The sequence below is a fragment of the Myripristis murdjan genome, chromosome 6 (assembly GCF_902150065.1).
Source record: "Myripristis murdjan chromosome 6, fMyrMur1.1, whole genome shotgun sequence".
Classification (NCBI taxonomy): domain Eukaryota; kingdom Metazoa; phylum Chordata; class Actinopteri; order Holocentriformes; family Holocentridae; genus Myripristis; species Myripristis murdjan.
In genome coordinates, this window is record NC_043985.1 from 28,364,740 (window position 1) to 28,379,377 (window position 14,638).

At 43.6% G+C, this 14,638-nt stretch overlaps 1 protein-coding gene across 1 annotated transcript in view; it reads left to right on the plus strand.

Annotated features, from left to right (window-relative positions):
• Positions 1–14,638, plus strand: part of tmtc2b (transmembrane O-mannosyltransferase targeting cadherins 2b) — a 103,255-nt gene that overhangs the window by 56,912 nt on the left and 31,705 nt on the right. The window contains exon 3 of the mRNA XM_030054463.1: positions 12,591–13,437. Coding sequence (XP_029910323.1) covers positions 12,591–13,437 — 847 coding nt within the window. The remainder of the gene's footprint in view (positions 1–12,590; positions 13,438–14,638) is intronic.

The following is a 14,638-nucleotide window of genomic DNA, read 5'->3' on the forward strand; positions in this document are numbered from 1 at the left end:
CAACTACACGCACCAGTCATTTTATTTTCTGTGCACAATTTATTTATTTCTTCAGTAATGATTTCTGAAAATTGATTAATTCAAGGAGAGTAAGCTACCAAAGAGTGCCTGTGCTGCTGAACAGGCCAGGTGTGGTGTGTCACCCTGAAAAGGATTTCATTATCCTGGTTTCATTAAAACGTTACATGAGTGTCTAAATGCTGTTTCACTGCTGTTTCCATCCTGACAGGAATTAAATTCTGAGGAAAACACTCAATATGTGGTATTTTTTAACATGAAAACGGGGGAAAAAAGATATTATCAGTACAAAATGCTGGTGATTGGCAGTTTCAGTACCAAAAAAACACAGATTTTGAAAATATTTTTGGCTCATCTCTATATGATGCCTCTCATTCTGGACATTAAAGTCCATCTGTGAGTTTTAGGAGTTAAACCAATAGAAGATACTCTATGTTATGTTATTGTGTATTGCCAAGTAATAGAAAAATGTTACTTGGACTAACACTTCTTTTTTTTTTTTTTTTTTTTTTTTAGAGTGAATGCTATTTCATGGTTGAACAGCTTTAGAGCAAGACTGAATCTATTCTTTATTATCAAGAGTCTATCATTATTCTGTTCTAAAGACTGTACATAATTTCCATTGCAATCTGCTGGATGGGGGTGTTTACGGTCCCTTAATGACTCGCTGAGCAGATTTTGGTGGACCACAGGCAGCTTGGTCCGTGTTTGGATTCGGTCCCACCACCCTGTGCTGACCCATTCTCAATCTCCCTCTTTCAGTCCCAGTCCGTTCCCAGGTTCGCTTTATTTATCCCATTTCTCAGTGTCACCCGGATCGCACTTTCAAGTCTGTTGTCGCCCTCTGCGATGACATGCCATTTCTTAAGTCACGGCAACCATTTACGCAAAGTGATTAATGAGCAGCCAGGGAGCTCTCTGGCCATTTAATGTACTGTATTGCAACAGCCTTTGTGTTTAAGCACATGCAGATTGTTGGGTGTGCTCTTGCAGGGATGAAAGATGGAGTGCTGTTCTTCAGCTGCCTGCCCCTCCTTTCCGCTCTTATGCTACTTTGTAATTGTTTCCCATTCGCTCTCTTATTTAGCTGCTGAGTTGCACATCTTGAACTCAAACATTCAGTCAACCGTATGGACTAAATGCTCCCTGGCTCACACCCAGTTCTCATTTTTCTATTGTGACACATTGGAGTGATTATCACAGCGGTGAGGCAAAGCCGCATTGGACAATCTGTCGGTTGTAAACATGGATACAAATTGTGGAAAGAATCCTCCTCCACAATAGGTCCTGTAACCCGCAATTTCAGCAGTATTAAGACACACATTGATGAAGTCCCCTTCCGTCGGCTTGATCAAACGTCCGTTTTGTCAGCAACAACATGCTTCCTTAGCCCGGAGCAGCTTGTTCCATACACATAATGTTTTTATAGGGTGTTCTTATATTATTAATACAGATTTACGTCGCCGTTTGTTCGCCAGATCATAATATTTGCATGAAGACAATGTTCATGGAGCTAAATCTGAACCGTCGGTTGTATAAAGGTCGGCTGCACCCTCGTAGAAGAATGCTTCGCCATTTGCACAAGAAATAATAAAAATGTCATTATTTGGTGTACCATGCGGTCATACCGTTTTAGTAACTCACAGTAATATCGCTTCAAATTGACTGGTGTTTCCTTGCCCTTTTAAAGAGTTCAATGGACAGAGATGATGCAAGGAAAATGAAACCCAATATTTCCAAGTTCACTTTGTAACTTAATGCATTTTTCAATAGAGCGGCAGAAAAAAAGCCATAGGTTGTTCATGAATTCATGTAATTCAGTCCATCATGTGCTTTATCTCAGCATAGTGTTGCAGATGGATTGAGTGTTATACCAAAAGGAGACATACAGGTGCCCAGTTTCTCTGCCAACACATCTGGGAATTCTTCTCTCAATCCCCAGATTCATTGGTAATCTTGAGGCGTAGTGGTATATGGAGGCAGAATTGAGATATCATGACTTGGTGTAAGTCCAAGGCCGCTTGGAGACATGTGGAAGTTCAGAGACCTAAAGAGATGAGTCTGGCATGCCCAGCATACTCCCACAACATTAAAGGTTTCTCATTGTTCGCTTTGATCTCTGCGGCTGCCTCCCTCTCTCTTTCTCTCTCTTTCTCTTTTTTTGTCTGTCTGTTTCCCCGTCGTTCTCCCCCTCTCTTTCTATTTCTCTGTTCCTCCCTGGCCTTTTTTTTTTTTTTTTTTTTTTTGAGTTACCTTATGCAATGCGCTCAAAGCTAAACTTGGCTCCTTTGGTGATTTTGTGTCATTTACCTTATTCCAGCCATGTCTTGTGCTTTGCCTTCACTTCTCTGCAGAGAAAGCAGTGCCCTTTCTGTATGCAGAGTTAATTGCAGCAGTTGAATGTTGTTACATGATGTGAAAAATGAAAGGGTACTCTCTGTACGTGGGTGACCTCTTTAATTACCTATGAATATTCTGCCGTGGTTTCATTGTCAGAAAACAGTGGAAAAACAGTCTCTTCTATCTCTATTCTTAATGACGCCTTTGTAATAATGGTGTAATCTGTCTTCCCTTTATGTTTTCAGTCAGTTTCTCTTGTACAGCCTTGTTTGTGTGGGTTTCCGCGGCTGTGCAACACAATCTTACAGTGACTCTATTAAGTGACTTAGAATCAAGATGTTGTGGAGCCACAATCCCTTTTTTCTCTCAGTAACTAGATAGAGAAGATGGTTTCAGTTTACAAAAATACACATGCGTTTTTTCTGTTTCCTTGCTTCACAAACACACACACTCACACATTTTGGACACACTGTCCACAATCTAATTTTCCTTTATTTTGCATTGAGCTTGTGAGGAAATGTTTCGGGTCATTTTTCCATTTAACATGCACGCTCACATGCACATGCGCAATTATCCGCACTCACATCCAGGAGTTAAAAGTGGAAAATTGTCATTTGATGTTTCAGTCTGCAGGGTATATTGACCTTAAATGCTTTATGCCCGATGCTTGTTTCTGCTATTTTTCATCAGCTCATACCACAAATCATCTGACATTGTGTTTGTTGAGCGGCTCACATGCTCGGCACTAGCCAATATAAACAGCAACAAATGGCATGCTGTCACAAAGATGCGGTGGTCAACCGTAACGTGACACACCAGAAAGCCATTTTCAGAAATGGTTCAGAGAGGAAAAATGCATCTAAGCAATTTTCTGCAGCCTATGTCTGACATCCCTCTGACAGCGTATCTGCTTGGCTTGGGACCCCGGCTCAGGCTTTGTCTATCTCCTTCATGCAAGCCCAGTAGGAGCTTACTGCCTTTCTAAACCCTGCAATACAGTGGCTTTGATCTCCCAAATGCATAGTAATGACTGGGAATCCAGGCCTAGACAGGACAAATCTATTTTGGACAGGATTGGCAACATCCGACTAGAGACAAGCGTTAAGCATTATTTTTTTTTTTTTTCTTTTTGTTGAGATAGTAAATATATGCAGGCTCTTTTCCTATATTCTTTTTCATTATTGTTAAGCCGCTGGACAGAGCGCGTAGCACTCAGGGTCAATTTCCTCTCCGAGCTTCATCTCCCTCTATAAATCTTGAATCAGCATCTTGTCACAGCAAATTTGCCGTAACAGTTCACACAGGCTAGCGCCCCGCTCGGCCCCCCCGCCCCGCAGTGCAAATAAACATGGGAAACGAAAGACCAGAATTTAGGAAAAGTCCGTTTATTTTCAGACCCTTGCTGTGGTTTCACTCAATAAATATCTCTTATGAAATACTAAGGTTTTGAGTCGACATTGGTTTTCCATTATCATTATATTCTTATTGTTTGGTTAGCCTGACCCATTCCCCTGTTGAGAATATGGCTGCAGTCGGTATTTGGTTATAATAAAGATAAATGCAGAGTTACTTCACTTGCTGCATGACCCAGCAAATACTTCTTTAAACACAGCAGAAAGACAGCAGTCCATAAAAATGATATGTCCCTTCTCTTGACCACTGTGAGCCAGATTGGCCTATGATTTGCTCTCCCATGGAATATATTTTCATTACTTTTGGAAAATATAGTGAAAGGGTCCTGTTTACTTTTCGTACGTGCGATCAACTCAGGTTTCAGTAACCACCCGAAACTCGGCAAACCGTAGGATTTTCCATTGATTAGCTGTTTATGTTCCTTGCCTCGGGCTAGTGTCAGGACCGCCTTGGTCAGGACGGAGGTAGGCCTGATCGAGCCAGCGCAGCACATTCCCTTCCTGCCTACCTATAACATACCTCTCCTTTTACCCGGGACTAGAAGTTCACATTTCATCCCCTCCAGAGGCATCCTGAGGTGTCTTTCCTAAACGTCTGCCGTGACTCTGTGGATTACCACGGCTGATTGCTGCTGATGAGAAAATGAATCTGCCCTGATTATGGCACTGGAAGAAGGAAGCCCTTTTTGACCCCCAAACCGGGGTCAGCTGACTTCAGCATGAAAAGAAGACATTTGGTTTGGATGATTGGGACAGCTAATAGAAGTGTGCTTAAGGAGGTTGAGTTTAAGTGGGAAGAGCCAGAACGTTGAGTGAAAGGTTCGAGGGTAATGGATCCCGTGTTGGTTCAGTGATTATGGTTAATAAAGGCTGACCAAGAGAGCATGAGCTGGCGTGTTTTACGGCGTATTGGTCGAAATTTTTCCAGAATCTATTTTCTTTCACCACCTAAGCTTAGATTTCATCTCATGTTTTCACTTGGGGCCATGCACAGAAAGTAATATTGAGAAAGGATCGCTCTTTTAACTTGAACTTGTCAGTGCCATTCTTCCCGATAGGCACCACGTATTATTGTTGTCAGATGCAGAGTTATGTGCGTGGATAGCCCATAATTTCCTTTCATGCAGTGGAATACTGTGCCCTCCTCTCTCTTTGGCTCTCTGTCTCGCTGCCGCTTTCTCTCTCTCATCCTCCTTTCTTCTTACTGTAGCCACATAGCCCTCTCCCTCACCACTGGAAACCGCGTGTTTTTAATCCCCTTATCTTTAATGTTTCACAGTCAATAAATGTCTGGTTTTATCTCCAACAGATTCCTGCTCATCACTGGCCCATTTCCAGGGCTTTGCTGTTTCTGAGACAGATCCTTACCCCCATCTTCGTGCTCCGTCTCTCAGCCAGACCAGCTGACTCTGTGGGTTTTGTGATGGGTTCACACGGGTTAAATGCTTTGATCATGAGCAGTGCAAGGCAGGCCCGCTGTGGGGTTTGACCCCATGACCTCCTGTACCATGTGGCCAGTGGTCAAGCTGTGAAGACCCAGCAGTAGTCCAATTAACTTTTGGTCATCCATGTTCTGTGGTCCCACGCTGTCACTGATGGAAGGTTATCTATCACCAGGTGATGGGAGCATCCGTGTACTTTATCTTTACAACTCATTATTTGAGGTGTTCATGAATTAATGCACTTGGCTTGAACTGTTTCAGTCTTTTATCTACTAGAAGCCTTGTACACAGACTAATAAAACCATTAAGAGACACATTGTGGCTTCTCGAGCGTTCACTACCGAGGCAATTGAGAGCATCTGTCTCATTACAGCTTTATTTCGGAGTACAGCGTTCTGTACCAAGTGCTTCTGACGCTTTGGCATATTTTCTCACTCTGAATCAGGGATGAATTAGGTTATTAGATGCTAGATCATTAGATGCAGACTCAGGAAAAAAAAATTCTGGAATATTTTTGTGCTGAAGGCACTCGTGGTTCTTGGCAATTTTACACAAGCAAGAAAAGTTGATGATTTTATTGGCGATGTACACATGCCATCTTTGTCTAAATTTATCCAGACATCATTCCCATTGTTTAAAGTGTCACATTTATCTATATTACTGCTTCACATAGGAATGTGAATGTGTCCAAAGGAAAATAAAAAAACAAAGTTCACTAGACTGCACAGAAAGGAACTAAAGCTGTTTGGTTTGTGCAGGAGCAAAGTGTCACACACTAGTTAAACCATATTTTCACAACACGGGCCAGCTGTTGGTAATCCATAACACATTGTTGGGACCTAAAAGAGATGGGCTCTTATCTTGTCTTGCCTGCTAACAATCTGGTTTTTACACCCCAAGATTCTTTACCCTCCGATAGGCAGCGATCACAACAGCTGCAGCTGATAAGGACAAGAAAAAGATAGTGAATTTGCGGTTCACCGGCCACATGCCTGATCACATAATCCAGTGTCCAAGGAGCAAGGACACTTTGAGACAAGTCCAACCCGAGACTATAAAGGCTCCATCAACCCCTTCAGACAGATTTATGCAGACATTTAAGGGGATCTGATGGTCTTATTGAAATTGAGCTTTCGTCCTTGTGTGTGTGTATGTGTGTGTGTGTGTGTGTGTGTGTGTGTGTGTGTGTGTGTGTGTTGCTGCTGAAGCCTTTAGAGGTCATTGTGCTCTGGGAGCGGTAGTCTGCACCTCTCGGCTTGAGCTCATTTTCACTTCCATTACAAGTCTATCAGTGTGAAGCAGTGTCTTGATGAAAGTCCCTCCATGGACAATTGATCTCAGTAATGATGAATAGGAGGAGATGGGTCAGACATGCCACTTCTTCTTTCACAGGATTTTCTTGATATGGGGCTTGCCAGACTCTGGGGCAAAGCACAGGACTGCTGTTGGGCAGATTAGCTAGATGTGTCGAGTGATAGATTGTTTTTAAAATGCTCTTGAAAGGTGCTGTGCATCAATTATGCAAAAAGCAGCAAAGAATGCAATGCTTCCTCAAACTAATAGAATTTCTATCTTAATGGTTTCCACTTTATTTTGCCATAACAATTCTCTCTCACACACACACACCCTACCGGCTCTTAGGAAGAAGAAGAAGGAAAAGAAAAAACAACTTCTAGATTGAATTTTGTTCCCAGTCAATTCAACCTAACCAGTGTGCAGAGGAGAAAAAAAGCAAGCAGAGGCACAAATAGAGATTCTGTAATTGGCCTGTTTTGCATTTAATCTCCAAGGATATTTTCTTCACATGCCTGCCTTATAAAGGCTAAATTGTTTCAGTTCTGAACTGATTGCGCCTGAAACACAAAAAGGGAGGGGAAAAAATGCCCTCATGCCTCCTACGGGCTTGTGCTAAACCACTTATTTCAAGCTAAACTGGATTACAGACAAAAGAGACAAAGCTGGAATGCCTTGGCTTTCGGCGTAATAGAGCTGCAGCACTCGGGGAGCCCTTGCCTTTCTGGTAATTGAACTTATGCTTTTGAATGGCAGACATTTTAACCGCAGGCATATTAGCGAAGGATTCACATGTTTGTTTACCCAAGAGATAATATAACCGTGGTTCACGTTGTCCTCCGTTACTGTGTCTACCCTCGGGAACATCTCATCTTCATGTTCACTCACTGCCTGTTCACGTTTATTTTCCTTAGCAAGTCGAGCAGTTGGCAAACTGGATCCATGTCCTTTAGAGCACAGGGGTCACAAATGTGTGGTGAAGTACAATCAAAGGATTGTTTTATGCTCTCGATACTGTCCAAGGGCCTTACCCTGCACACAAAACAGTCAGTATGTAAGTACAAATGTAAATGAAACACCCCTCCCTACGCCGCATCAGACATATGGATGTAGTTAAGGTAGTGGTGTCTGACTGTATACTGTGTCTGGGAAGAGTCAGGATGACATATTTGTTTGTCACTGGGCCAGAGAGTGAGTATATGTGGGCACGGGGCCAGCTAGCTTTCAGCGGCATGGATGCCGAAAAGGCTACCACACTTGCAGGCATGCATAAGTGTATACACACACAAACACACACACACAGCAACTTGTTGTCCTACTGGAGGGTGGTCTCATCACAACAGGGATAAAGCTGCTTGGCAAAATCAGAGGAGAATGAGGTGGAGGAACTGCAAAGGCAGCTGCAAACACGACAGAATTTGATGTGTTTGCAAGCGGGAGGAACCTGGAACTTTGCCCTGTGCATCCAACACCCGGTTCTGGACTGCCAGTTCTGTCCAAAAATGGAGGAAGACCCTCTTCCAATCTCTCCCGCGGAGGGCCTTAGCTAAACACTGAGGTGGTGTCTCTTAAGCCCCTGCTTTGGCCCAAGAGGCAGCATGAGAGCCTGCAGAAGAGCTTCGTAAATCCAGTTTGGATCCCCTTGTAGCAGTGGTTGGGGCGTCTTAACACTGCTCAGCAAACCTCTTCAGCTTTCCCCGGGCCTCATGGGCCCAAGTCCACCTTGTCTTATTTTTAGAGTTTCTGTTCGCCTGCTTAGATTGAGAAGTGGCAAGGCTGCAGTGCTTTCAGCTCTGCAGTCTTATCTTTTTAGGAATGGACTGAACGTGTACAGTATAACCCTGGTGGGATTTGAGTTAGTTTTGAAGAGGACAACCGAGGAGTTCATGTGAAGTTCAGGCAGCAGCTTTCGCATCGGGGCTGCGGGAAGGAGCAGCGGTTTTGTTCAGCGATGGAGTTACAAACTAAACTTTCTCTTGTTTCTATCCTTTGTCAAAGCGTTACTGCAGCCTGAAATTACATTAAAGCTGCACTAACGGTGATCGCACAGCCGAGCAGAAGAGATGTTCCGTGAGGCGTCTTCCTGTTTGTTCCTGGCACTCTCAAAACTAAAATCTGAATGCTTCATATTGTTAATTTAAACATCCCACCAGCGTAATTTACACCGTGCATGCTCTCATGATACCGCCATGCCCTCCAACAAAGTTCACGTCAAGGTTGGGTCGTCTTTTGAAGTGCTAAGCTATTCATTAGGATGTATTTCATGCAGGAATGATGACGATACGTTCCGATCAGCTGTTTATTGTTATTTTGAGCTCAACGCTGTCCTTTGAGTGAACCTCGCGGCTAATCCCACAATCAGTAAAACATACATGCTGCATTCCTGTGTGTCACTTACTGCTAATTATACTGAGACATAGTGGTGGTATTAAGCTTTGTTTGACAGGAAGTAGGCCTGACCCACTGCACTGCAAACCTACATTCCCTTGATAGTGACCCGCATGCCTTATGCTCTGGCCTTTGGCATGAAGTGACACAGTTATTTTCAATCAATCACAGTGAATGGCAGCATGACAAAACCCCAGCTATGGTCCCAGTTGTCTTTGTCTTGGAACCTGCTCGCATCTACCCTGCTATCACTTTCTGCATGCTCCATAACCCCCCGATGTCAGTACAGTTAGCATAATAACACTAACATCGTTTCTGGGTGTTTGGCACAGGCTCCGATCTTTTTTCTCGATCCGGTTGCCCAGCCATGTTGTTTTTTTTTTGTTTTTACCCTGCAGCTTAAGTTGTTTTCCAGTGGTCACAGCGGGTTTCCAGTCAAAGTAGATCGGTGATGACTCACTGCTGGTCGTATTGGTTTAATTTACAAGGTCGCTGCACAAGGCACATTCACTGCTCTTAAGGGGATTTAGATATGTTCAAAATAGTCATCTGCAACTTTTTCATGTGAATGATGTGTTTATCTACTTCATCACTTTTACTGTGATGGTCGTTCTTCCTGTATCCAGATTGCTGCTGTTTTAAACGCCACTGTGTGGGACCTTCTTCACCGTGAAAAATGCTCAGCACAGAAAAGTGATATGTTTTATGTGCATGGAAGCAGGATCAGCGGTGTATTTGGAATCCACCACAGAAAAAAAAAAAAGGTTAAGTACCTGTAAAAACTCAAACCTGATCAACAGAAGATCCATGGAAAAAGAGGCAGATAAATCACCGGGAGGAAGGCAAGCGTGTTAAAAAGGAAAGCAACAGCCTCCGAGCCAAAAGTGGGGTGAACATCGGCAGCGGCTTTCCAAGATGAAAAGCATTCCAAGGTGAAAAGGGACGATGAAGAGCGAGACAGATGTGGCGCTTTTTTTTTTTTTTTTTTTTTTGGGCCTGTAGGCTCTGCTATCATTAATTAGCCGCAGTGTATGTTGAGTGTCTTTATTATTATGCTGGGGCAGTGCCAGTGGAGGGCTTTACCAAATCCCAGCCTTCTTGTCTGCTATATTTAACAGATTTCAAATCTCTCCCATCTGCCGTCGTCCTTTCTTCATGTGATTTAACGTGGCGTGCTCTGTCTTCAGCAGTTTCAGATTCCTCTGGATTTCCGCGGGGAGCTGACCGCAACACTTTTGACAGTTACTCTCAAATTAGTGAGAAATTGTGATGTGGATTGAAATGCTGACCTTTCGGTTTCCAGGCAACTGAATAACAGTGGAATATCTTCTGTGATGAAATACTGAAGCACCCAGGGTTGCTGTCAGGTCTCTCCATGACGTTTTGACACACTTGACCTTACACAAGTTTTTTTTTTTTTTTTTTCTTGTGTGTGTGTGTGTGTGTGTGTGTGTGTGTGCGCATAACGGTCATGGTATTTTCAGAGACTGCCATGCATATTGTATGGACGGAGTGCAGCGGTACGGCAGTACAGAGCCAAACAGAGAATACCAATAAACCCTCCAACAGGACTGAATTTGATAATCTGCTGAAAGGGCGAGATGAAACGCCATGATTTTGTTTATTTATTTAGTTGTTTGTTTGTTTAATTATTCACAGCTCATTTATTTATTCATTCATTTATCTCACACCTCTCTGTGATGCCTTTCCAACCTACCTTTCTGCCTCTACTAAATGAATGAATGAAGACATAAATAAATAGATAAATGTGATCCAGAATTTGAAGATATTCCATGTTATTTATGTAGTGCAATATCTTTGTTTCAGGATTATAAGGACTCTGGAGTGAAACTGTATATATGCTCCAAGTTTTGTGTTGTAAACTTATACTTTGCATGCTAAAATTTCATTCAGACTGTAGTAATGAGTGACTGACTCTCTTTAAGCAGTGCACATGTGTCTCTACTCAGTGGATAATACTGTAATCAGCTGTTTGGGGATCCTCTGCGTGACGTTGTCATGGAAGCCGATCTGAATCGCGGCCTGTGTTTCCACTCTCATTTTCTGCGGCCCGAGCGTTCGGCTTCTGCTCTGTGCATCAGCCGGCGATCATTAGCAGAGGCAAGAGCGATTTTTTTTTTTTTTTCCCCCACCGTCAAGTGTCCCCAGAGGTTACCGAAACCTCTCCTCACCGAGTCAATCTGTAAATGACAGTGGACAGGGGAGGAAATCAATATTACACCCCCAAAGCAGCGGTGATATGAAATTTATGATCATAGATGGGACGTGTTAGTCCCCTGCGGCACGCGGAGATGGAGAGGCCACATCCACTGGCATTGAATGAGTGTGAAGTTAGTGTTTGTTGCCTTGGGCTCCTGTTTAATATGTGAAAACGGTTCTGTGTGTAAGAAAACGGCTGGGCCTACCAGAGGAATAAAGGCAGGGCATCATATTTTTTCCCTCTAACAGTGCTTTTATATTTTATACTATTGAAACTACTGCAAAAGGCACAGATGCAGGAATGGTGTGATTGTATTACACCGACTATGATGTATCCTACGATCCTGTACTGATACTTAGTCGGTGCTGTATTGGCTTCTGTGTTATTGCCTGTTTTTTATACAGCGATTTCAACAAGAAAAAAGAAATAAATAAAACAATAAGCACAGGTATGCAGTCTCCCTTTCCCGGAGTGCGGGCCAGTGCGGCAGGACGTGGGTGGGTGTTGCTCTCCGTGCATTAGCTGGCGCTATAAAGGAAGTTCAAATATTTTTAAGCGGTAGTCGGGTTTTCCAACATAAACACAATAAGAAAGGCCAATTGGTCCTAACAGCAGAATAAGTCATTCAGGAATGCATCCAGCAGTTTCACAGTGCACTGCCAGCAACGTGTTAAACATCCAAACACACCATAAATATTTCATAAACTTTTCCATACGACGTTCGGGAAAGTGTTTAATATCAAGTCGGTAATATGATGAATAGGGTTCGTGTATCTGTGTTTATTTTGATACACCCATGGAGTCCAGGTGAACTAAGAGGGGGAAATATGCACATGAATTGAAAATTATGTTGCAAGGTTGCCTTTGTTCATAAACACTGAATTATAGTGAGTATTTTGGCAATTTTCTTTTTTCTTTTTTCTTTTTTTTTTTTTATTCTCGGCTGGTTTATAAGCCCCAGTAACAAAGTAACTCACTCTTAAGTGATTTCTTCCTGTTTCACAGGTCTCCAAAAAAAGCCAACACAGCAGCCAAAACAAAACTTTTAAAGCAATTGTATTTCCCTTGTGTTGAAACACATATCAAAGCGGCGTGTAACACTTGGTTGACTAAATTGACCATAAACACGAACTTCGTCCCAGGTTGTTTTACATAATTGTGCGATGGTTTTCCTTTTCCATTTACCAACCATTTCACTCTTGACTTGTTGTTGCAGCTGATGTGAGGCAAGGTCAGAAATCAACGTTATAGTTAATCCTATGCTCAATTTCCCAACAGAGACTCGGTCGAAATCAAGTGCAAGAGTCCAAGAGTCAGAGAAATGGCAGCCGGCTAGAAAACTAGATTTGGCTTTACACTCTTGTCGTAATATATCGGGTTTTTTTTTTTTTTTTTCTAATAGTTGTTCCACACAGTTGTTCCTGTCCAGTCGACTGAAAATTTGAGCTGTGTTTTTGTATTTTCTTTGTCTTTCAGAGGAAGAACGTCCACCTGCTGCTGAATGTGTTTTTGCTGGCAGCCTGGGGAGCCGTCCTGCTGGCCGGCCGCCTCTACTGGATGGGGAACAAACCCCCCAACTTCTCCAACTCCGACAACCCAGCGGCCGACCACCCCTCGCTCCTCACGAGGACGCTCACCTTCTTCTACTTGCCCGCCGTCAACATTTGGCTCCTCCTGTGCCCGGACACGCTCAGCTTTGACTGGTCCATGGACGCCCTGCCTCTGATCAGGAGCCTTGCCGATTGGAGGAACGCTCACACGACAGCCGTGTATTTGGGGTTGCTGTCGCTGGCGTGGTTCGGCCTGCGGACGCGCCCGACCGCCAAGGGCAAAGAGGCCAACGGCAAGGCGCACCTTTTCACCAACGGCAGGAACGGGAACAGTAACGGACACAGTTACCAATGCAACGATCAGGAGCACATGAACAACTCCCACTCGGAGCCACACACTAATAGTGCACAAAACGGTACCAAAAAACACTGCGAGGCGAGGACTCCACTGCCCACCACTGAGAACCTCGTGGTGTTCTCACTCGGCCTGTTGGCTGTCCCTTTCCTCCCCGCCACGAACCTGTTTTTCTACGTGGGGTTTGTGATAGCAGAGAGAGTACTGTACATCCCCAGCATGGGCTTCTGCCTGCTGGTGGCGGTGGGGATGAGGTCGCTGTACGTCCGTCTGCGGCGCAGGTCCTTCAGGACGATGTTGATGTACTGCAGTGCAGCCCTGGTCCTGCTGTTTAGTGTCAAAACTGTTCTGAGGAACCAGGACTGGCACAATGAAGAGATGCTCTACAAGTCAGGGATTTATGTCAATCCTGCTAAAGGTAAGGACACGTGCTGTCATTCAGAGTTAAGACTCACATACTGACACACACACACACACTTAAAACTGTTCACACATTCCCGCATAAAGACGTCTCAGCTCCATCTTATTGGGTCGTCTGTTTGAATGGTGCGCCGAGGCTTTTAGGCAAGGTGTTGAATCCGATAGCGCGCCGTCTCTCTCAGCCTCCTGCGGTGCTGAATAATTCAGTGTAAAACTGTTTAAAAATGTCTTCACTTCATCACCCCCTCCTACCTCAGAATACTTAAATGCTCACAAGTTGAACTCTGTGCCCCTGAAGCCGGATCATCACTTATCATACTTATTCAAACACCATTCCTTCATAATTTTCATGATTTTGCGTGTTTAGAGTAATATCTACAAAATGCATATACTTCACGTTTCTGCTAATCTTTTCCGGAGGCAAACTTTTTTTTTATTCCATCACCGTGATAAAGTCATCCATGTTTTCCTTAAAGCAGCGGCACCGTTTGATCATACATACACTGTTTTGATCAAAATAGTCTGCTTTACCATTCATAAACCATGGGATTATCAGCTCTGTGGTTTGTGCATGATGACGACTTTGTTATCCGCTGAGGCAGAACATTATAAGGCGGGAGAATCAACCAAAAAAGTCCTGTTTTTAAAATCGAGGAATTGTGATTATATGTTGTGAAATCTTAAGTAGCCCCACGTGATTTGCAAAATGGTTTCTTGCAATGTGAGATGTGGGCAAATTGTAGTAAATGGGCCAAACGTTCACCATTCAAAATCACTGGTTTGGTCGATTAATTTTTATAAATTTGACCTGGAAAGTGGGCACGCTGCTGTATTACACAGCTGTAATACAATACATGTTAATGTGTAATAAGTGAAGGCGAGTCATACGAACACACACACTCTGTTGTAAACCCAGGATATGCTCTATTTAACGATGCCCTCTCTCACTTGGAAGAGTGGCATTTCTGACATGGCACCTTGTCTAATCGGACATGACAAGAGCAAATAAAACATTCAAAAGCACTCAACCTCAGGGTCATCCAGCACAGATTCCTATACACACATACAGTATACGTGTATAGCGTACTCCTGATCTTCCTGAGGCCGGGACAGGCTTGTAAGGAACCAGCGGGACGCACTGGGTTTCCTAATTTCCCTTTCAGATTCTGCCGCACAGCCGAGGCACGGCAGCTGTTTGT